Source organism: Pyricularia oryzae, chromosome 1 (genome assembly GCF_000002495.2).
Source record: "Pyricularia oryzae 70-15 chromosome 1, whole genome shotgun sequence".
In the NCBI taxonomy this organism is placed as follows: domain Eukaryota; kingdom Fungi; phylum Ascomycota; class Sordariomycetes; order Magnaporthales; family Pyriculariaceae; genus Pyricularia; species Pyricularia oryzae.
This window is the reverse complement of record NC_017844.1, coordinates 3,276,168-3,297,352: the sequence shown is the minus strand read 5'-3', so window position 1 is coordinate 3,297,352 and position 21,185 is coordinate 3,276,168. Positions and strand designations below refer to the sequence as shown.

Below are 21,185 nucleotides of genomic sequence, written 5' to 3'. Positions count from 1 at the left end.
ACTGCAAAAATTTCCGAGAATCTGCAGCTGCTGTGTCTCGAATTTCCGAACTAGTAAATAAACGCATGTGTGCATGAATTCAATTAAACAAGTTTGGCAAACAAAATCAATGTTCATAGTAAATTTGCACATTATATGCATTCATGTTTTCTGTTCAATTGGGCTCTTGTCGTTGGTGGAGACTGCCGTGTTTTGATATTGAAATGTCGCCTCAATCCCCTTTACAGTGGTAAGAGGGGCCTGGACTGCGGCCTTTCTCGGTTAAGCCATGAAAAAGTGGGGTCCTGGTGCCAACAGTGGTGCAACAAGCAGAGTTTTCCGCCCAAACATGTCAACGTCGTTTGTCCAGCACGATCAATCAAAAGCATCAAAAACGGCCTCAAAACGCGACTTTTTATCAAAAAAAGTCGATGGAACGTTGTCGCAGGCCTGAATTTATGTCCTGACTTTTTTTCGACGCGGCTTTTCCGCCGTTTTGTCGACATCTTAACACCAAACCACAGACGGCACCATGGCAACACGTAAAGTTCGCTACAAGAAACTCAACGTGAAAACCCCGCTGCCGGTTCTTCTATTTTCTGAAATCGATTCAAACGAATATGAGGCCCTCAAGAATGAGCAGATCCAGACTGGCGTCGAGTCTGCTGAGGAAAATGTGAGTGATGCCGGTGATATTGCCATCTTGCATGTCGATCATGTGATCGGGAACACGTGGTCCAACACGTGATCGTGGAACCACTGCACTCTTCCAACAGCTCACCCCGTCCCATATGCCTACCCCCTTCTCTCTCGCCGCGTATCGTGTTTGACTAACATTGATTTCCCCCATCGTAGGAGTACCATCTTCAGGCTGTCCTGTCTACCACAGGTGTTGCTGCGGACAAGGAGATCCCTGTTACTCAAACGCAAGAAAGCAACATCAACTATGATGAGCTGTATCCCACCAAGTTTGTCGAACCGACAAACTATATTCGCTTCTCGCAAACTGTTGAGGAATGCATAGGTTGTCCATATGATATGACAGAGGATGATGAAGCTTTTCTCGCAAAGTATAACAAGGACCTGGCTGCTGGCACTGCCGCGCTGTCTGAGGATGACTTTGAGAAAATCATGTTCGTGTTCGAGGATACTGCATCAGTCCAGGCGCCTTATGCGGCCGTCGACAACACAGTTGTATCCTACGACCACATGGTGCCGCCACTGACAGAGTTGGAACTTCCAAGACTGATGCTGCACGCCAAAGCAATCTATGAGCATTGGAAATCACAACGCCAGGCTAAAAAGGGGCCGCTTCATCCCTCACTGAAATTCGAGACTCACCAGGAAAGCGATGATCTGGACCCGTTCGTCTGTTTTAGAAGGCGAGAGGTTCGGCAGACTCGCAAGACTCGAGCTCGCGACACACAGATCGCAGACAAACTGAAGCGCTTGCGGCGCGAGCTTGAGGAGGGCCGTGAGCTCATCGCTTTGGCTCATGGACGTGAAGTAATGAAGCGTGAAATGCTGAATGTTGATCGAGCCATCTTTGAGCAAAGATGCAATGTTAAGAAGGTCAAGATCAAACTCGGTATTAAAACCGATGATGAGGATCTTTACAACACCAAGGTGAGTTTGCTTTCTTGAGCAGGTCAATGCATAACCCAAAGCTTCATGTACTAACCTTGATTCCGTTTTTAGCCTCAGAGGAAAAAGCCAGCAGAGGCACAACCGGTGCAACAGCGGGCTGCTGCTGGACCGGCACGCGTCGCTCCTCGCAGCGATACCCGTGCGTCTGACGTAGACCTTGGGTTGTTATCGGAACTCAAGGCTCAACGAGAAGAAGAGATGCGAGTGGACATCGAAACAAAGATTGAAAATCATAAGAAATGGAACGAAAAGTATGTGGATCTCACCAACTCATCTTTGGTTGACAAGAAGCCCGAAACCGAACAAGAGCCCGACCCAGCGAAGTGGCGGCCGGTCAAGGTGCAATACTTGATGACGCCGCCGAATAGTGCGTCGGCGGAGGATTTAGAAGAGCCTACACCCATGGAACTGGACGCACCAGCGCCTGCGCCTGTCCGTCGATTCCATGGACTATCGGCGGATGATGAAGATTACTCACCAGATCCAATGGAGTATCGACGTCGCGTGGGTCGTCTTAACAGACTCTGGGTGGACAGGCGGCCTGTCAAAAAGCAACTGGTTGATGTTGTCCCAACCCGTTTCCCGGTCGTTAGCGATCGATGGAAGTATGATTGTGACTCCAGTGATGACGAAGACTCGGTGTATGAGGTCGACCCTTTCGATCTTCGTGCCCTCAAGTTTCGCGCTACTATACCGCTGGGGTCAGCAGCACCGCGGCGCATCGAGGGATCTGCAGCGGCGCCTGTCACCAATGGGACTGCGCGGCCAGCACTACCGTGGTCTGGAGGTGGCCAGCCACCGTCCCAGCAACCACAGCAGCAGCAGCAGCAACCTCAACCTCAGCCGCAACTGCAGATGCAGCAGTCCGCCTGATAGGCATAGTGCTTAGGCAAGCTTCATCCGCCTCTAATATTTCTTCGCTTCTTGTTTTCTTTTGAGTTTATACCCGATCGTTTGCAATGCCGGAAAACAGGACATGATATTTTCTTCTTCTTTTGGGTTGCGCGGGCATGGCGTTGGGTGTGTTCTGTTTCCGGTTAGGGCTTTTTGTGTACTGTACATAATTGTAGAGGCTTGTACATTGTGTAGATTCGAACGGCGAGGGATATTTGGGGGAGCTGTACCTAGTCGATGATATGAACTGGAGAGGTGGTTGCGCAGTCGCTTTGCGGTTGGCGGGAGTGTCAAAGCGTGTTTTTTTTTCTTCTTTTTTTGGCATACCAGATCTAGAGAGGCCAGGACCCCCAAATAACACTACCGACGAGCGCCTTCTGGCCCATTCCTTCATGCCAACAAGTATTAGCAAGTAATCTCAAGATAAATAGTTGGACCACAAGCAAGATTGTTCTCGGAGGAATAGAAACCTACCCACTCTTTGTGCCTAGAAGACATGAGCCCACGATTCGGTCCCCCGCTTCCCCGTGGCCCGTCGGTTGCCGGCATTGCATGGGACGCAGCAACGGGGGAAAGCGGCAAGTATGTAGAGAGCCTGATGGCTACTCGCGGAGGCAACTGACAAGACAAAGGGTCTAGTCGAGTCTCTTGACCCGGAGGATAGCGGAGGGTGTCAGCAGACCCCATCCCGCACGGCGGGCGCTGTCATGACAGTTCCCCTTTCGAAACGTTAGTCTCATAGGTGTGTCGTCACGGCAAGATAATAAACTCAGTGTAGACGGTCTTCTCGAGAAGCCATCCGGCGTCAGTATGTGTCGGCGTCATGGAAGAAAGAGGTGAGGGCGATATCTGTGTCGTCAAGTTGTGCGGTTGTTGGGTTGGACGGGGGCTTAAACGGGGAAGTGGAGTTGGATGGATGCTCGTCAACTTGAATGAGACTCACACTAAGCGCCTGCCTGTGCGCGGACTCTGCGGCCAAATGTCTAGACGGATTAGGTAACCTGCAAGTCGATTGGTGCGCAGAGCCAGAAGAAGGCCAGAAGGCGGTGGGCGATCGCGGCCATTACCCCTGCAGGTAATCCACATGCAGATCGGCAGAATTCGTGGTGGACCACTTTATTTTTTTCGAAGAGCAATTGCTGCCCCTCCAAATCGTCATAGCGGGGGTGATTTCTTTTTTGATTGGGATGAAAATAAGGGTAGGTAGGGTCAGGGTCGGGTAGGTACTGTACGTAGGTTGAGAAACGAGACAAGCCTAAGGTACATTGAGTTTGGTACTGAAGTACTACAAACGTTTCGCTTCAAGTCCAACAGCGGTGTAATGTGACAAGTATTGACTGCCTCGATTAAGTTGATTACTAGTCAACTGAAGCACCATTGCTGTTGACCATCAAACCTTGAAGGCGTATGTTCGAGTCGTCAAGTCCCAGCAAGGTGGTTTGCTGTGGCAGCGGTCACATCGTGGGGTTGCGCCCGTGTCTGCCGCAGATCACGACCCAGACTATCAAGTCACTATTTGGCACTCCGAGGCCTGGGACCGGACAAACCCGCAAAGTCACGGGTGAGGCCCCAGGGACTTCTGGGTCCGGACCGGAAGGTCCCACACAGGAGGAGAGCAGAAAACCTAAGCCCCGGGAGGATAAGGCATCATCAGCCGCCCCCGAAACCCCCTTTTCTTCATCCGCATCACCACCGGCTACAACAATGGCCATCCCATCAAACCCTGCCAAGCGCCGCCGTATCGCCCTCGGATGCGAAGGCAGCGCAAACAAGTTGGGCATCGGCATCATCGCCCACCCGCCCGAAGGTGAGGTTGGCGACCCGGTGGTGCTCTCCAACGTCCGGGACACCTTCGTCTCTCCCCCGGGGACGGGCTTCCTGCCCAAGGATACGGCGGCGCACCACCGCTCCTTCTTCGTCCGGGTGGCACAGCAGGCCATCCGGGACGCGGGCGTCACGGTGGCCGAGGTCGACTGCATTTGCTATACAAAGGGGCCGGGGATGGGGGCGCCTCTGACGAGCACTGCCATCGGCGCCCGCACGCTCGCCCTGCTCTGGGACAAGCCGCTCGTGGGCGTCAACCACTGCGTCGGCCACATCGAGATGGGCCGCGCCATCACGGGCGCCGACAACCCCGTCGTGCTGTACGTCAGCGGAGGCAACACGCAGGTCATCGCGTACGCCGAGCAGCGGTACCGCATCTTTGGCGAGACGCTTGACATCGCCGTCGGCAACTGCCTTGACCGCTTCGCCCGCACCTTGAAAATCAGTAACGACCCGGCACCCGGCTACAACATTGAGCAGCTGGCCAAGCAGGGCTCTGTGCTCCTGGACCTTCCCTACGCCGTCAAGGGCATGGACTGCTCCTTCTCGGGTATCCTGACTCGCGCCGACGAGCTGGCCGCCCAGATGGTAGCCAAGCCGGACCTTTTCACCCCCGCCGATCTGTGCTTCACTCTGCAGGAGACCGTCTTTGCCATGCTAGTCGAGATCACGGAACGCGCCATGGCCCATGTTGGTAGCACGCAGGTTCTCATCGTCGGTGGCGTGGGATCTAACGAGAGGCTGCAGCAGATGATGGGAGCCATGGCTAAAGACCGCGGCGGCAGCGTCTACGCCACGGATGAACGATTCTGCATCGACAACGGAATCATGATAGCACATGCCGGTCTCCTCGCTTACGAGACTGGTTTCAGGACACCATTAGAAGAAAGCACATGTACGCAAAGGTTCAGGACAGACGAGGTGCACGTCAAATGGAGAGATTAGTGATTAGGGGTTCTTACTGCAATGGGATCTAGTCCATCGATATCATTCACGTACTTTGTTGAAATCACCAATTCATGGCCCGTCTGACTACAAGCAATACCCGTCTTGTGATAACCTTATAGCTTTCTACTTTCAATGGAGCGAACTGAATTGGCACGTTGCTTTGAGTATCGGTGTTTCCCAGGTCCATCACCCAAAGTCACTAAGCTGAAGGTGTAAGACAACTGACAAAACTCACATAATGTGGCAGAGAACAGAGCATCGAGCCTTGCCATATAGAGGGCATTTTCCACTATCAAACTCATGTTATCGTTTACGAGAAGTGATATGTATTGTACCAATCAAGAAACGGCCAGCCACTAGATCCAGTTGTTGGGGCCCGGTGTCTTCACCATCCCCATCCGACAATGACATCCAGGTTTATGTATCCTTCAGAATTCAGTGATCCCAGAGACCTACAGCTTAGCCATCTTGACCTGTTGGCTTGTAGATGATGGTGGTAACGTACTAAGAGATTATGTTAGTAAATGGACAACGGAAACTAGAACACTCGGCCAGCATACCTTGCTCTTGTACCTCGTCGTCGCCGACACGGCCAAGATATTGTTCTTGATGCTTGAAGTGGCAAGGTGGTTCAACACTGTGTGATTCGGCATGTTGAGCACGCTGTTGTCGTCCTTGATCAGAACTGCCGCGTTCAGAATGGGCTTGCTGAGGAAACCAGGAAGAGCAGGTGCCGCAGGCAGCTTTTCTATAGCACCAACCGACACATGGTATGCATGTGAATCTTCTGGCTGATCGAAATCTACCAGATAGGTTGGAATCTCATGCTCAAAGACCTCCTTCGGGTCTACCTCCTTATAGCGCACCGTTTTCTCATCTATTTGTGAGGGGCCCCTTGAGCCTGCGAGTTCTTGCTGCGAGACCTTCTTTTCGGGGGCATCCGGCTGAACAATTCCTGGTGGAGTTGGCTCGGTCACGCTGACCTCGATGTAGTTCACAAGATTGTTGCCAAAATCGACCGTCACAGGTAGTTCTGTGGATGTCTGCATCTGCCCGTCCACCAAAAATCTTACGTGGTGGGTTCCGGGTAGGATGTTGATCGTTGCGGCAAAGTGGCCCGGCTTGCCCTCGACTGGATGCAATCGATGTTTGCGGTTCCATTGGAATATCGTGCCCGTAACGTAGACTTTCTCTCCTCCATGCGGCCACTCGAGGCGGAAAGGCACAGTGGGCCTGGTCTTGTCGACACTGAGCTCATCTCCACCTTCCTCCTCTTCTTCGGCTTCATGATTGTACGTGCCCGAGCTCAATGCAGAGGACTTGCGGTTCAGGGTCTCCTCCGAGTCGAGAGTCTCGACGGCACCTGTAGGAGAGCTTGGGACATTCTCGTTCGGTGATATTATGGGCGAGCCAGGCGTGTGGATTTCCTCCTCAATGGGCAACGGAAGCCGTGGCGGGCGCGTTATGTACGACAAGTCTGACATGCTGCTGGTGGGAACCATGGCAGCCTCCGGGGTCTCGAGAGCCTCGGACCCCGCGCCTCCCCCTGGTGCAGATTCGCCTGGTATGTGCGCTTTATGTGGCTGATGGTTCTGTTGCGCCTGCGAAGCGTTCGGCACGGCGACGGGCTTGCTAGGCCCGTCGGCCGGCCCTGTCTGCAGCGGGCGGGAGGGTAACTCTGCCGACCTGGACACGCTGGACGAGGGTGAGGGAACGCTAAGAGGATATTGTTGCGATCGCGGGGGCACTGTGGTGGAACCTTGTGCTTGAGCCGGAGACTGCTCCGGCGGGGCAGCGGCGCGTTGAATCTGGACGGGGATGGGATGCTTCGAATCGCGCCTGGAATGTGAGCGGGTGGGAGGATCGCTACCCGTCGCCGAGGCTTGAGCCGATGCGGCGGACGACGATGATCCCGAGGCCCCGGCTTGTCTCTGGGCGGAGGTTTGATTGCCCATTTTTGGCCAGGCACCTTTGCAGATGGAATCGGGCTTGTAGTAGTGGGGGCGGGTGTCTTTCGTGCCTAGCGGAAAGAGGCGGGGAGGGGACGCGGCTCCCAGCCCCTGTGCAGTGACAGTACAGCGCAGCAAAGGTCAACCCCGAAGCGAGATGAAACTTGTGACCTATCGGCAAGGGTATGGTAAGTGATCGTTGATTGGGGGAACCGCGTCTCTACCAGAGGTCAGGTGCAAGTGGCGGGCGGGTTCTAGGCCTTAGTTGCCGGTAGTAGATGAATGGCTGGGTGTCCTGGCCTAGTTTCTCTGCAGGCAAAAAAGCAAGCCTGGGTGGGTGTGTTGTCGAGTTTTGTTTGATAGAAATGAAGGTTGCACCTGCAAGGAAAGATTTGTTTCGCGATGCGGTTGCACCAGAAATCTAGCTTGGAGCGAACCTCGCCCTGGCGTGTACGCAAGGCGGATGTTTAATGAAAGTGAGATGTGCAACGGGCAGTAATCACTTTGGTTGAGATGAACCAGTCGCATTGCCGAGGAGACGGGTGCGGGCGGTCGAGTGGAGTGGACAATGTGGGAGGTAGCACAAACTACTTCCAAAAGGAAGTCTGTTATTTGTTGTAGTTTTTAATCAAGAGCTAACTGGAATAGACTATCTCTACCGGCCCAGGTTTATCTACTACCTCCACGTAGACTCTCAGCCAAAGAGCCATCAAGAGTATGAATGGTTCCGGCAACCATGTGGGTCGGCTCTTGACTGCTTTGCTCAGGAGTCTGCTCGTTCCTGGCCTGGAAGGGACGGGCTTCCACTCAATTGACAAAAGCAGAAGCTACGAAGCTTAGACTTTCAGACCCAGAAAAGAGATTATAGTGCCAAGTTCCCGGTGGACACTGTAACGAACGCCATGATTTGCCCGGTTTAGGTACCTTACCTTACCCAAAGTATCCTTCTTTGTACATATATCACGCAACAGCAGGCCTACGGACCCGACCTACCTGTGAATTTTGGGTCTACCTGGCCAGGTTCGATATAGAGGCAATCGACTAAGAATGAGGTACATAAGGCACAGACCTTAAGTCTGATCTTTCCGCCGCTGCAGGGCCAGCCAGCCACGCTTCCCGCCCCAAATATACTGTGCTTCCACGAAGTATGGAGTAAATGTTCCGTCATTCCAAGCTTCAACCTAGCAGACTCAGCTGTGACAACAGGTCACGAGACCCCGTTCGCGACCTCCGGACAGGCAGACCAAGTCGCGTTTCCGTCATAAATTTCATGCCTAATCATAACATACACAAGATCGTCATCGCTTGCTAATGTCAAAAATATCTGACCAGTTCCTCCACTGAAATCTCTGTGCAACACGACAACAGCATTCACAAATGGACGCCCAACTTCCAGCAACCACATGAAGAAATAACCCGCTATTAGTACGCCATTCGTTTGCGGGCTAGCCTCTATAGGCCTAGGCGACACGGCATATCTCAGCCATCCCCAATGCGCGTGGGCCCCAAGCCTCCAAGTTTCAACTCAAAAGGTGCAGCGCGTAAGCAGGGATTCCAGCCATTGGGTTCAACAATCCCACCTTAAGGTATCTTACCTGGCGCTACCTGATCAACCTAGTGACGATGATGATGCATTCTTTCTAACCTTTAATTTTTTACCCAGTTATTACTCGTAAAAAAAATAAAAAAAAACCGCACCAGAATTCCCATCGATCCAAGGCCGTTGGTGTTCCTTTCCCCACAAACCGCCCCAACGTCTCAATCGAGACTCCCCCTCACAGCAGTTATGGACTCGGTCTCGCCTAGGACGCTGGAGGCCTTGGGGTACATGCCGTCGCTGGTGAGGTCGGCGTCCAGCGTTGTCATGGTCAGCATTACCACGTTGATATCGCTCGTCTCGACCACGGTCGCCGCCGCCGTGGCCCTTTTACGCTTCTCTTTGATACCCGTCAGCTGGCTCTGGAGGGTTGTGTTTGTTTTACTGTCGCCCGTGCTGTACACCACTGCCTATGTCCTGTCGCCAGCCTGGTACATCATCTCCTTTTTGCCGAAGCTGCAGGTTAGTCGCTCATATGTCTTCCTGCTAGGAGCCTAGGTTATTCTTAAACTTCGGTCATGATGTCGAGATGCTCTTACTAATACTGGGAACAAAATAGCCTCTTTATATTTATGTAAGTTATATCGCTCTTGCCCTCTCCCCGTGCTCCATCGTACTGTATCATGTAACAAAGTTGGCTGGCATGCTATGATGCAAGCTACTAACTAACCATACCAGTTTGGCTCTGCCGCCTTTGTTGGTATCCTCGCCGGCCTCTCAATCAAGCTGTCATCGCACGTATTCGTCTCGGTTCTAGAACTGGACAAGGAGAGCCCTCCCTCACTCAAACAGATCGAGGCCCAGCGACAGAAGAAGCAGAAGCAGAAGCTGGCCCTGTCGGCAGCAACTACTCCGACAGCCCAGCAAACGCCCACCATCAAGCGGGCCAGCGATTACTACAGCGGCAGTCTCTCGTCAGATATAGACTGGCAGATCATCGACCGTATCACAAATCGGGGCCTGCACAGCGAACACTCACGAAGGATGCCATTACTGCAGTCGATTATTTTAGAAGAAGAAGAGGATGACACCTCGGGGGGTGACTAATGTACTTAGTGGGTTACAAACACAAAAAAAAAAAAAAAAAAAAAACGGAGATTCTTTAGGAACGGAAACCCGCCTCACATTTTGGACTGGCTATACGATAATTATATTATACAGCGTACAGCGTACACTCGCCCTGGGTCTTGTTAAAATAATGTCTGCAGTAGTTGCTAACCCTTTTTCAACCAAGCGGCAAGATAATCAAGAGTCTGTAGGCGGATACTCATGGGCTGTGGATGAAAATCAAGTCGCTCTGTCGATACTGTGTCTGATGGTACCGCCCTCTTGCCCTCGTATTGCCAAGCAATAAAGAATGAGCAAAATCCAAACAGAGGCTCAGCCGTATCAATTTGTCTGCCGGCTGATTTCATGAAAACTGATATTGTGAACATGCCAACCACTCGGTCCATCATTCAAATGGTGTGTTTCTTTGTGATCGCTTGTGGACTCGAAGAGCAGGACTCGCAGTTAAAGCTTACGCTTAGAGATTCTGGGAAAAGCTCGACGATCAAGGACATGGGCAAAAGGTCTTCCAGGTCCGGCTGAACATCGCCTTTGTGTTCAACGCTGCCATCCAAACCAAAGTGTCCGCTAGGTTTGGTCTCGTGACATGGCAAGATTTCGCCCGGAGTTTGGAAGCAATGTGTGTGGTAGTCTGAGCCCGAACCACAGCAATGAACCGAATTTGTTGTCGATTTGTACGAACAGCAATGAGAGCCTCTTTCCCGCTGAGGCGATTCTGGCTGGAGACTATCCTGATGCTATCTTGGGAATCTTGGCGCCTTTCCTGGTGGACACTATCTCCGGTAAAGATCGCGGTCACGATCTCTCTCGCGGTCTCTGTCGCGATCTCGTATAGGCGAGCGACTTCTCGTCCTGCTGCTACGGGCTCGATCATCGTATCCGCGATCTCTATCATATCTTCTGTCGTCTCGGTCCTCACGGCGCCTTCTTTCGTCTCGCGGTGGCATCCTATCGTCCCTTCTACCACCACCGCTATAGCTGGGGATATATGTGTCAACGTCGGCTCGCCCGCCGCCACCGGCACGGTCGTTCCCTCTGCTCCGAGGAGGAGGCACATCCCGAGAGCTGTTGTCCATGCCGTTGTGAGAACCTGCAGGTGGCGGAGGTCGGGGTGGCAACCCAAGATTCCTGTCCTTGGACCATGCAGGTTGTCTACGGTCAGGCTCGCCATTCGGTGCTCCTCGGTGAGGCGGAGGGTAACGGCCACCATTAGCGCCGTTCCTGCTACCGTAATCACCGCTTTGGTACCCATGGTTGGGACCTGGCCCGTCCATCGGCCCTCGACCGACCGCGCCGCCCTTGGGAGCAGGGGGTAATGCCTTTGGAGGACGGTCATGATATCTTCTCCTGTCGAGCTCGTGACTGTCCTCAAAGGTAGGAATATCCTCAGGCTTTGATGGCATAGGGGCAGTTCGGAAATAAGGATGTTGCAAAGCATCTATTGCGTTGATCCTTGATTTCCAATCAAGCTTCATCAGCTCTTTTAACAGCGAGACAGCCATTTGGCCGTGCCTAGACAAGCTCGTCAGTAGGAGGTTCAGTACATCGCAGTAGGGTATGTAAGCTTACTCTCTGAATCGTTGGGATAGGTTACCCGGGCGTGACTTGGGCTGCATCGCCTCGGCCCCTGGTAGCTTCCTCCAGCCTGGCATTGTGTCTTCTGTTGGAGTGCCACAAAGATCCCAAATGAGCTCAAGCTGATGCCCGTCGCTCTCACCAGAGAGGATAGGCTTTCCAGTCAGCATCTCACCAAAGACACATCTGGAAGCAGAGCACATTAGCATTGGTCCGCGCATGGTCACTGATGGCATATGCGAAGACTAACCCAACTCCCCACATGTCTATTGCTGTGGTGTAGGCCTTTAGGTGTAGGAGCAGCTCTGGAGGCCTATACCAGCGAGTCACCACCAGGCTAGTGTAATTCCTCGCGCCCTCGCCTCCTCCACGCCCAGGTTGCGGTACTGGACCGTCATAATGCCTCGCCAGTCCGAAATCTGCAATCTGCAGGATGCCCTTATTATTGATCAACAAGTTGGCTGCTTTCATGTCGCGATGAAGAATTTTGTTGTGGTGAAGGTATTTGAGACCTTCCAATAGTTGTATAAGATAACATTTGATGTGTGCTTCGGTGAACTTGACAGACGGGTTATCCAGAAGACCCGAGAGATCATGGTCCATGTAGGGGAAAACCATGTGCATAATCGGTCGTTTGCGTTTGTCGGCTGGCATAGCATGTTGTAGTTAGCCGGTGGACCTGCCAGGCCGCTCAGACAGGCGGCTGCAGGCAGGAAGCTACTTACATCTATTTTGAGGGTGCTCGACAGCCATGTCCTCCAGCGTCAGCACATTGGGGTGCGATAGCAACTTGAGTAGCTTGATCTCACGGAGGGCAGTGATTGGGAACTGCAAGTATCATCATGTGTCAGCACCAAATTCTTCTCGTCCAGGGCCGAAACTTATGATCGCATTGCGGCCTGCTGAGCATGGATGAAACATACGCCATCTTTTTCGTTGTGCATAATAATCTTCTTCAGCGCGACGATTGCGCCAGTCTTCTTCGACCTGGCTTTATGCACCTCGCCAAAAGTTCCCTCGCCCAGCTTTCCCAGAACCTCATAATCCGCTATCTTGGCGCATCCTAGGAAGGAGCTCTTTGGCCGCATGTGCCTCAATGCGAACGACCGAGGTGACAGGGCTGCCGATGCCTCTTCCCGAGTGTCGCCGGGAGTGGCCATCGTGGCGCGGCCGAGGGGTTGTACGCGATGGTCGCGAGTTCAATAGTAGAATGCCCGCTGGTACCTATACAGGTGTTGTTTTGTGGTGATGGGATGATAGAAAGCTTAACCCGTTCGCGAGCGGAATGGTGGCGAGTATCTTATCCTACGCGGTGCAAGCTTGACGTAGAGGGTCAAAAGATGTTTTCCGCGGATGAAAAATCATGCCTGACAGATGTAGCCGGTCGATCGTGTGAGTGCTGTACTTGTTTGTTGATGCGCGTGCCCGTGAAGAGCAAAATCCCTGTGGTGACGACAGTCGGGACTTTAAGTTGGATCAATTGGGACTCGCTGTTGAATGGGGCAATCGCGAAACCGAATTACTAACAAACTGGGTCGTAGTCTTAAGGGTGGGTTTGCAGTGGAGAGGACGTCTTACATAGTACATACATTGGCACAGACCAAGAGCTTGTTGGTGGAGCAAGCTAGGTGCACAAGAAGTGTTAAAATACAGTGTTTCCCAGACATGCACTGTCGCAGCCACACTTTGACGCCTCGCTATTGAGGCGCAAAATGCAGTGAAGCTTAGCTTCGTGCCGCTCGAAGCCGACGAACGTCAATCATTCAATTGCCAAAAGACCTGATACTGTCCCCCCATTGCGGTGTCCGCCATAGCCCATTGCACTGCCGCCGAAACCCTCGATAACGACCAATTGGTCTTACGAACTAAATTACCACCGGAAACTACGCAACAATCGCAACGATGGCCGGCCCGACAGGCGGTCCAATCCCGCCCAACGCGCAGCAGATCGGACCAGGCATCTTCAAGGCCCGTGGCCCTTACCGCGCGCCTTTCATCTACAGATTTGCCGGCACTGCATTGAGCGCCAGCATGTGGTTCTTTGTACGTCACGTCCGGTGGCTGGACTGATCGCTATCCCCGCAAGCTTTGGGGACTGAAGGATGATATCTTGACTAACTTTGGGCACTCTCGAATAGTTGATGTACAGGGCAAAGAAGGACGGTAATTGCCCCTTGGATTCTTCAACTTCCTCCCAGTCAAATCCGACGCGACCGAACTTTTTCACGATATCACTGGTACTGACTTGCATTCGACAGGCCCTGTATTGTTGGGCTGGAAGCACCCTTGGGATCACTAGATGGGAACGCATGGAGGAAAAGCACACTAGCATTACGGCACCAACTCTCCCGCGACAAGGTTGCACATGGAGGCTGTTAGGGAGGGCGAGATATGGCACGGCACAGATGACGTTGCACATATGTATAGATAGGTTGTCCGCTCAGTAGGGCAAATCCAATCCAAGGTTCCTTTTCATTTTCCATCCTTATTAAATCATTTTCCATCCTTATTAATTCTGCAGTGCTCGACCTTGATGCCGTGCTACTACTCCTGTTCCGCCGCCTTCTTAGCCTCTGCAGGCTTCATGTTCTCAAACAGGTAGTGCGCTACTCCCCACGTATCTCCGTTCTCATAGTTGAATAGCTCTGAGCATGCCATGTAGAAGATCTGCCACCGGTTATACCAAGTCGTGGCATCTGCCTCTCCGTACGTTTCGACGAGGTGGGGCCATATCTCCTTCTTGTTCTTGATCATCTTGGCCAGCCAGTCCTGATCACCATGAGGGAAGCAGTTGGCGTCAGGGCTCGATATACTAGGGGACGATATTCCGGAAGAGGGGGGGCTTGGTTTAGGAGCTTACCTCGCAGGTTTTCGAATAGTGTTTGCCATTTATCCACCACTGTTTCTCGATCTTCATCTCGCGCTGGAAGTATAGAAGCAGATCGGTCGATGGCATGGTACCACCAGTAAAGAAGTGCGTGGACATCCAACCCTCCTCAAAGTCATAGGGGCTATCTCTGTGTGCAAAAATGTGGACAAATAACTTTCCACCTGGCCTGAGGGCTCGAGAGACCTTGGCCATCAGCAACTCATAGTTCTTCATGTGCTCAAACATCTAGTACTGTTTGTCAGTCTAGCTGTTTATTTCGAGCGCTAGAGGGTGAATGACTCTTATCCCTACCTCGATGGACACCACCCGGTCAAAAGTGTTCTGTTCAAACTCATAATCGGCGATATTGCCCGTGATGACCTTCAAGTTTGTGAGACTCTTCTCCTGCGCCTTGGAGTCTATATACTCCTTCTGGGTCTTTGAGTTGGAAAAGGCTGTGATCCTCGCGCCGGGCAGCATCTCGGCGAAGAAGAGGGCCCCGGAGCCCCAGCCGCACCCGAGGTCGAGAATGTCCATGCCGTCCTCGAGCTGGGCCTTTTCGAGGTACGTCCTCAGCATGGCAACCTCTGCCTGCGCGAGGGTCTCGCCGCCCTTTGGGTATAGGCAAGCCGAGTACTTCATGCGCGGGCCCAGGCAGGCGGCCAGCACACCGGTGCCCACCTCATAGTGCTGCGAGTTGGCCGCCGCCGTCTCCACGGCGATGGGCCGCGTCCGAAGCAGCTCGATGTAGCGCATCTTGCGCTCGTAGTCGGCCTCGAGCGACGTGCTGGTCGACATGGCGATGCGCGCCGCCAGCTGGCGCCTGATGCCGGCACGGATCACGGCGTGCGGCAGGTAGCCGCCGTCTAGGATCCAGTCTGCATGCGTATGCAAGGTTGTTTGTCTCTGTTAGTCACCATTGGTTCTAGTTTTGTGATTTCTTCATGAGAAAATCAAAGGTGTCTCACTCACCGTAATTCATATTGTAAACTGTTGGGTCCAGTATCGGTGTAGAACTGAATTGGGTCGAGAGATACAACCAGGGATCACTTTCCCGTTGTATAGGTACGTACTAATGTATAACTAGGCCAGCTCAATATAAGCTCTGGTATTTCGCAATATATCAGAACAGTTGACAGAAGTGAGTTGATCCTCGCCTGCAGTGAAGTAAGATAAAATGCATTGTTTTCCGTCCATGTCACTTCCCTACCTAGTTAGGTAATCGGCGTTCATATGAATGCCGCTCCGAGAAGACCGGTACGTGCAGTGCGCTGCGCTGAAACCCCCTAGGTACCTTAGGTAAACATTGCGTCATTGACCGCTCTTTTGTGAACTCTATTCTTTTTGATGCGTCCGTTCAGTGCACTTCTTCTTGTCTTAGTGATTGAAATCAATAACAACAGCTACTTAGCAGTTTTGCGGTATTATTTAGCAAGAAAAGTCTGCTTCGTGTTTGTATGCAGACAGATGAAAACTCCGCCAACCCGTTTACTTGATCTCATTCCACGTCCCAAGACGCCTAGACGCATGAGGAGCTTATGATTTGTTACTACAACTTTTATTCGAGGCGTTGCATGAACGCAATTTGTCTCCTGCTTTTCTGACTACACGTGTAGCGCCCGTTTTCCTTTTATTTTCTCGTCCCTTCAAGCCCAAACCCCTCTTTATGCTCTCATCCTCTCCTGTATCATCTTGTACTCCTTCCTCTTCTTTGCCTGCCCAGTAACAGCCTGGTTCACTCGGCCTATCAACCTCGCTATGCGCTGGAAGGCATAATGCTCTGCAGTGTATGCAATAATCAGATACACAAAGCCCATCACAATGATGTAGAACTTGAAGTCCAAAGCCATCCATGTTAGCTCCATCAAGTCCGTTAGCGGTCGAGCGGGCTGAAGGACCATGTATAATGTTGCAAGCAAAGTAATGCTGATTGTGGCAACAAACGGCCCTATGAGAACATCCCAAAGTCAGCCTGACGCTTTATTCCTAATCCTTGTAACAAACGACTTACAATTCTTCAGCATGCCCTGCCTGAAAGGACGTCCCGCGTTGATGACCACGCCAGCAAGTATGTACTCAAAACAGGAGATGAGGAAGAGTGACGTATTCTCCGAGTTCGTGATGTTCGATTCGTCATGTTTGATTTTGGGAGGAATAAACCTTGAGTGGAAACAATGTCAATAAAGCTACATCTTCACAGATGGATGATATGCGCAAACTGCGCACATGGCATTGTATGCATACCAAGACTGTTTGCGGACTGCAATAAACACGACCGCCTGGATAGCGATGCAAATACACATTTGGCCCAGGAGAGGTGTCAAGACTTTGCGTGAGACAAGGTCTGCCGTTGGCCGTTTCCTGCATAGCTGAGGATAAGGGCCGGCCCAGCTCACTACGAGGTACATGTCAGTATGAATAACGAGAAGAAGACAGACGATGTTTGACAGAGTAAGACGTACTGAAGATGGCGATCGGCAAAATGAGAGCGAGGTCGATGAACAGAAACTAAATGCTGTCAGCTCCTTGGGCACCAATAGGCAAATATAATTCATGTTTACTTACTTGAAAGTCTCCAAGATTCGATGCCGACGCGTATAAAAAGCTGACTGACGTGAACTGAATTGCCGAGTACAAACTCATGTACTTGAAACAGCTGAAGCTCGTCACCAACGCAGCGCGACCCTCACGAATGACCTCGGGAACACATCTAATGTCAAACACTCGAGACGTGAAGGGTGCAGCAACCGAGGCCTCGGCTTCAGACAGCGAAATGCCAACATCTGCCGCCTTGAGGGCTCCGCAGTCATTTGCACCATCGCCGCAAAACCCAGCGCAGTAATCGATGCTCTGGAGCTTTTCCACGAGCTCGTGTTTCTCGTCCGGAGACATTCGTGCAAACACCTTGCCACAAACAAGCATGCGGTGCAGGACCTCGGGCCGCGCGTAGTCAACCACCCATCGAAAGATATCACCACTGACTGCTATCGAGTAGTTCCGGATGTTTGAAATGTCGTATGGAAGTGACGCGTCACTCTGAGGTGGAGGAGGCAGTGGCATCAGTGTCTTCTCATCCAGCTGTAACATATTGTTGTCTATGCTTTCCCACTGAAGCTGCGAGTTGGGATCCGTGGAATTGCCGTGTATAAACCTTGGGATGAAGCAGTGAGCTGTCTTGTCGATGAGGTTACTTTCTCTAGCTACGCTTATCGCAGTCAGAATGTTGTCGCCTGTCACCATTACCGCGCCAATGTTGGACTTGACCAGTTCCTCCAAAACGGCGGCAGTTGTTGGCTTTAGCTTGTTCTCAAAAATGATAAATCCGACAAACTCAAGATCGGACTCGGCTTGCTCCCTTTTCATCTTTTGTGCCTTCACCCAGCTGAGCTTGTTGATGTGCTTGGTTGCGCACCCAATCACACGGTAGCCCTTGTGCGTGTAGTAAGAAAGCAGCTCATCGTAATCGACAGGGAAACTTTCTGGCCTGCAAATGTCCTTCATGCATTCTGGTGCACCTTTGACATAAATATCGCCGCTTTGTTGTCCATATGTCCTAACAATGACACTGGCCCTGCGCAACTGAGACACAAACTCGAACGACTTCAACACACCGAGCTCAAAGGTCACAGGTCGCCCGCTGTTGTCGTGCCAGTCCAGACAGTCCTTCAAGTCCGCAGGGGGTTTAGCAATGGACGGAGAGAGATTTCCCTGCTCATCTTCCGCAGACTCTCCACCAAACCCCTGTTCGCTTTCCTCGAAAGACCATCGTGTGAATTCGAACATCTTGAGATCCAGTGGGTCACCGACGAGTTCTCCGTCCACTGATCGGAGTGAATGGCACGTAGCCATTGTGAACAGGGCGGCTTTCCGGTTGCTGTTATTGTCTCTAGAGTCTCCCTGAAGATCTGTAAGTATCTCAGGGTTTGTAAGCGTGTCGCTGAAGCTTTTGGTGTCTTCTGAGACTACCCTGACCCCTAGAACGTCGAGGCCTTCTTCGGTGAGTGTTCCAGTCTTGTCAAAGCACATTATGTCTATCTTTCCGCCCACATTCACCCTTTGCGGACTGATACAGTATATCTGTTTCTTCTTGAGCCGGCTGAGCGCAAAATTGGTGCCAATCTGGAGAGTTGCGGGGAGGGCAGGCGGCACAACGATGGTGATGAGGTCCAGAGCCCTCACAATGATCAGATGCCATGCCAACTCGAGACGAACAAAGTTTATGAAGGATGCAATGAAGCCCACCATGGCAACACAAGCCATGACCGAGATGTAACGGAATGAATCCCGGTAAAACTTGAAGCCTGAAGGCTTGGGAAACAGCATGGATCTCACTAATGACCCCTTGGTTGTGTTGAAGCCAGTACGAACTACCATTGCCAGTGCAACAGCCTCACCCTCGCCACCCTCGACAGGTCTCCGAGCGCGGATGATCTTGGTGCCGCAGAACAGAAAATGCCGTGCCAGTTCTGGTGATAATGTTGCTGCTGCTAGATTGAGATCGTGGAGTGATTCATCAGTGGCCGGAATCTTGGAGACGGGGACAGACTCGCCCGTCAACATGCTCTCGTTGACGATGCAGTCCCCGCCAAGAAGCAGGCTGTCAGCTGGAAACTGAGTCAGATTGGGATCGCTGACCTCGTAAATATCACCGGGAACGAGGTCACCCGAGGCAACGTAGCGCCAGAAACCGTTTCGCAGCACGCGAACGTCGCACTCGAACCTCGAGATTTCTCTTAGGCGGCGCATGGTAGCTCTCGTCTCTATGAGAGTGGTAGTGATACTACCAAAGGACATGAGGAAGATGGCTGTAGCGTAATAGTAGTACTCATCCATGGACCAGAGGATCAAGCTGGCGATCTGGAAAACATAGAAAGGGTGGAAGACCTCATCCACGAGCAGACGAAACATCGACTTTTGTTCAATGTCGATAAGGTTTGTGCCAAACACTAGGTCACGGTGACTTTTCTCCTCGCTGTCGATTCCGGTGCGGATCGAGTGGACGTCTGTCCAGTTGGGATCTTTCCAGCCGTAGCACAGCATGAACTTGTCTCTCAGTGGTTGGAAATAAAAACGGACATAGCGGTAGTCAACCACTCGAAGCTCTGTCAAGATCGGGTCTGAGTCTTCCTCGAGAGCGTATGCAGACAGCTTTCCGGGTTGGCCAAACACGGTGGACAGAGACCGTCCATACGGCCTACTCTGTACATCCAGAATGGCCATCTCTCCCCACTGGTTTTCGATCACGACCCATTCACACTCCCGTAGGGGGCATGGTTGTCCTAGCAGCTTGACATGCCACCTGGGAAGCCAGCGGAAAAGCAGCCAGCCTATACCAAGAGTGCCAAGACAAATGATGGTGTAAGCGGCCAGGCCTACCAGGCTTGTTTTGAACCCTGCGATAACTATAGTCAGGTCTTCGCTGACCATGTAAATCTTCTGGCTGACCCTCCCGGTGCCATAGGAGCTGCCCTCCGTGGCAGCACTGTCACGTCGGAGCAGTCTCGAGTGAACCGAATGTCGTGAATGCGTCGAGTTCCGGCGATGCAGCACGTAGTCGTTATCGGGAGCCTGCCGCTCGAGATCGTTCGAGTCTTCCTCATCCTCGATCCCAGCGTGGAACGGGATTTCATCCAAGTCGTCTATATCTGTGGTCCCGTCTCCCAGCAATGGCCTACCAGCCGCAGCAGGATCTTCATCGTCCTCGTCCTCTTGATAGAACGCGAAACTAGTGGTCGAATCTGCTCTCGGTCTGCGGTGTGCAAATGCAGACAGGCTCGTTGGTAGGCTCTCAGCCATCGGTCCAGAGTACAGCTAACCAACATGGCTAAATGTAAGCAACAAGTACGTAGTCTAGATGAGCTTTGGGTTTTGGCTACGGTACCTACCTCATCTTGGGCCATTTCCACATCCTCAAATATGCTAGTACTGCTAGGATTAGATTCTAGGCGATACAGCCCCCGACCGCCGCCATCGTGCCGCGACGCGCCCTCGCCGGGCAGCGACTCCCGGTCGTACTCCATGCGACGGCGGCGGCGTGTTTCGGCGCACCACGCCTCGTTATCCGAACGCCGAGCAGCAGCCCTCCCAAATCACGAATAGAATCTGCAAATCAATCGCGACTGCAGCATTAAGGTTGTGGGATTGATGGCCTCGACTGTGCTATAGTTGCGGGTCTGGGGTTGTCGCGGCTCAATGGTTGTGCTTGTTTGTGAATTTGATCAATGGATGATGGTTGAAAAGACCCATGCGACACTGGGGCTGGTCGAAGCGGCGCAATATCGGCAGGGTTGACACTGACACGTTCTCGGTATGACGTCTAGTTGCACAGAGCCCCTCGGATTCTAGACTAGCTGATGCGCGTTGTACTTAGGTACCTAGGTACACCTCGGCACCCAGGTACCTGGCCCCCACTAAGATAATTACTTCGTACAGTAGGTGGTTGTTTGCCCACAACGGGCAGGCATCGATAACCGATAAACGATAATCCACTAAACCTTCCTCTACCCTCACACTAAGCATGTTGAGGCTGCCGCAAAATAAAGTAAAGATAATCAACCTAGGTAGGTAGGTAGGTACCTGCCACCTAGGCAGGTACTTTTCTAGTAAAGCTCAAATATTTGGAGTACCTATACCACACTCACTGACGAATACCTATGTGGTTTGCTCAGTCCATTGTTATGTATTTTCCGTTTGAGAACACGGGGTAAAAGCGCACGTGTAAAGTATTATCAGACGGTGGTGCTGAATTGTTGTTGATAATGTTGCATTGGCCATGTATAAGTCTCACATCTGCCCGATTGGGATGGCGTGCAGACTGCTGAATTGAACCTAGGAT

The 21,185-nt window shown here is 52.1% G+C and overlaps 8 protein-coding genes across 8 annotated transcripts; 4 read left to right on the top strand and 4 right to left on the bottom strand.

Annotated features, from left to right (window-relative positions):
- The first annotated feature begins 271 nt into the window (after positions 1 to 271).
- On the top strand, positions 272 to 2,994 carry MGG_06932 (uncharacterized protein). Its single transcript, XM_003709623.1, has 3 exons — positions 272 to 655; positions 835 to 1,605; positions 1,678 to 2,994. The coding sequence occupies exons 1-3, from the start codon at positions 512 to 514 to the stop codon at positions 2,497 to 2,499; spliced, it is 1,737 nt and encodes a 578-aa protein (XP_003709671.1). The 5' UTR covers positions 272 to 511; the 3' UTR covers positions 2,500 to 2,994.
- A 696-nt stretch (positions 2,995 to 3,690) lies between these two features.
- Positions 3,691 to 5,664, top strand: MGG_06931 (glycoprotein endopeptidase kae-1). The gene has a single exon (XM_003709622.1). It carries the CDS (start codon positions 3,928 to 3,930, stop codon positions 5,287 to 5,289), a length of 1,362 nt encoding a protein of 453 aa, XP_003709670.1. The 5' UTR covers positions 3,691 to 3,927; the 3' UTR covers positions 5,290 to 5,664.
- On the bottom strand, positions 5,498 to 7,915 carry MGG_06930 (uncharacterized protein). The gene is made up of 2 exons (XM_003709621.1): positions 5,853 to 7,915; positions 5,498 to 5,796 (listed from the first exon to the last, which is right to left on the bottom strand). Exons 1-2 carry the CDS (start codon positions 7,245 to 7,247, stop codon positions 5,752 to 5,754), a joined length of 1,440 nt encoding a protein of 479 aa, XP_003709669.1. The 5' UTR covers positions 7,248 to 7,915; the 3' UTR covers positions 5,498 to 5,751.
- Positions 7,916 to 8,268: 353 nt separating this feature from the next.
- MGG_06929 (uncharacterized protein) lies at positions 8,269 to 10,330 on the top strand. The gene is made up of 4 exons (XM_003709620.1): positions 8,269 to 8,827; positions 8,905 to 9,300; positions 9,398 to 9,412; positions 9,517 to 10,330. Exons 2-4 carry the CDS (start codon positions 9,028 to 9,030, stop codon positions 9,883 to 9,885), a joined length of 657 nt encoding a protein of 218 aa, XP_003709668.1. The 5' UTR covers positions 8,269 to 8,827; positions 8,905 to 9,027; the 3' UTR covers positions 9,886 to 10,330.
- Positions 9,807 to 13,053, bottom strand: MGG_06928 (CMGC/CDK protein kinase). Its single transcript, XM_003709619.1, has 5 exons — positions 12,405 to 13,053; positions 12,207 to 12,309; positions 11,732 to 12,128; positions 11,476 to 11,667; positions 9,807 to 11,418 (listed from the first exon to the last, which is right to left on the bottom strand). The coding sequence occupies exons 1-5, from the start codon at positions 12,639 to 12,641 to the stop codon at positions 10,680 to 10,682; spliced, it is 1,668 nt and encodes a 555-aa protein (XP_003709667.1). The 5' UTR covers positions 12,642 to 13,053; the 3' UTR covers positions 9,807 to 10,679.
- Positions 13,054 to 13,141: 88 nt separating this feature from the next.
- Positions 13,142 to 13,987, top strand: MGG_06927 (uncharacterized protein). The gene is made up of 3 exons (XM_003709618.1): positions 13,142 to 13,524; positions 13,620 to 13,644; positions 13,740 to 13,987. Exons 1-3 carry the CDS (start codon positions 13,384 to 13,386, stop codon positions 13,778 to 13,780), a joined length of 207 nt encoding a protein of 68 aa, XP_003709666.1. The 5' UTR covers positions 13,142 to 13,383; the 3' UTR covers positions 13,781 to 13,987.
- MGG_06926 (cyclopropane-fatty-acyl-phospholipid synthase) lies at positions 13,755 to 15,582 on the bottom strand. The gene is made up of 4 exons (XM_003709617.1): positions 15,323 to 15,582; positions 14,663 to 15,228; positions 14,342 to 14,596; positions 13,755 to 14,250 (listed from the first exon to the last, which is right to left on the bottom strand). The coding sequence occupies exons 1-4, from the start codon at positions 15,330 to 15,332 to the stop codon at positions 14,026 to 14,028; spliced, it is 1,056 nt and encodes a 351-aa protein (XP_003709665.1). The 5' UTR covers positions 15,333 to 15,582; the 3' UTR covers positions 13,755 to 14,025.
- A 55-nt stretch (positions 15,583 to 15,637) lies between these two features.
- On the bottom strand, positions 15,638 to 20,593 carry MGG_06925 (uncharacterized protein). Its single transcript, XM_003709616.1, has 6 exons — positions 20,236 to 20,593; positions 16,916 to 20,161; positions 16,813 to 16,858; positions 16,595 to 16,745; positions 16,362 to 16,510; positions 15,638 to 16,298 (listed from the first exon to the last, which is right to left on the bottom strand). Exons 1-6 carry the CDS (start codon positions 20,368 to 20,370, stop codon positions 16,015 to 16,017), a joined length of 4,011 nt encoding a protein of 1,336 aa, XP_003709664.1. The 5' UTR covers positions 20,371 to 20,593; the 3' UTR covers positions 15,638 to 16,014.
- Positions 20,594 to 21,185: the final 592 nt, after the last annotated feature.

Coding starts and splice junctions, on each gene's coding strand:
- MGG_06929 (XM_003709620.1), top strand. CDS start 9,028: ATGGACTCGGTCTCGCCTAGGACGCTGGAGGCCTTGGGGTACATGCCG.
- MGG_06932 (XM_003709623.1), top strand. CDS start 512: ATGGCAACACGTAAAGTTCGCTACAAGAAACTCAACGTGAAAACCCCG. Junction 656..834: donor TCGAGTCTGCTGAGGAAAAT/GTGAGTGATGCC, acceptor CCCCCATCGTAG/GAGTACCATCTTCAGGCTGT. Junction 1,606..1,677: donor AGGATCTTTACAACACCAAG/GTGAGTTTGCTT, acceptor TTCCGTTTTTAG/CCTCAGAGGAAAAAGCCAGC.
- MGG_06927 (XM_003709618.1), top strand. CDS start 13,384: ATGGCCGGCCCGACAGGCGGTCCAATCCCGCCCAACGCGCAGCAGATC. Junction 13,525..13,619: donor GCGCCAGCATGTGGTTCTTT/GTACGTCACGTC, acceptor ACTCTCGAATAG/TTGATGTACAGGGCAAAGAA. Junction 13,645..13,739: donor GTACAGGGCAAAGAAGGACG/GTAATTGCCCCT, acceptor TGCATTCGACAG/GCCCTGTATTGTTGGGCTGG.
- MGG_06926 (XM_003709617.1), bottom strand. Junction 14,597..14,662: donor ACCGGGTGGTGTCCATCGAG/GTAGGGATAAGA, acceptor AAACAGTACTAG/ATGTTTGAGCACATGAAGAA. Junction 14,251..14,341: donor ACTATTCGAAAACCTGCGAG/GTAAGCTCCTAA, acceptor CATGGTGATCAG/GACTGGCTGGCCAAGATGAT.
- MGG_06925 (XM_003709616.1), bottom strand. CDS start 20,370: ATGGAGTACGACCGGGAGTCGCTGCCCGGCGAGGGCGCGTCGCGGCAC. Junction 20,162..20,235: donor TGGAAATGGCCCAAGATGAG/GTAGGTACCGTA, acceptor CATGTTGGTTAG/CTGTACTCTGGACCGATGGC. Junction 16,299..16,361: donor GCAGGGCATGCTGAAGAATT/GTAAGTCGTTTG, acceptor ATGTTCTCATAG/GGCCGTTTGTTGCCACAATC.
- MGG_06930 (XM_003709621.1), bottom strand. CDS start 7,247: ATGGGCAATCAAACCTCCGCCCAGAGACAAGCCGGGGCCTCGGGATCA. Junction 5,797..5,852: donor CGACGAGGTACAAGAGCAAG/GTATGCTGGCCG, acceptor ATAATCTCTTAG/TACGTTACCACCATCATCTA.
- MGG_06928 (XM_003709619.1), bottom strand. CDS start 12,641: ATGGCCACTCCCGGCGACACTCGGGAAGAGGCATCGGCAGCCCTGTCA. Junction 12,129..12,206: donor CGAGCACCCTCAAAATAGAT/GTAAGTAGCTTC, acceptor ATGCTATGCCAG/CCGACAAACGCAAACGACCG. Junction 11,668..11,731: donor ATAGACATGTGGGGAGTTGG/GTTAGTCTTCGC, acceptor CTCTGCTTCCAG/ATGTGTCTTTGGTGAGATGC.
- MGG_06931 (XM_003709622.1), top strand. CDS start 3,928: ATGTTCGAGTCGTCAAGTCCCAGCAAGGTGGTTTGCTGTGGCAGCGGT.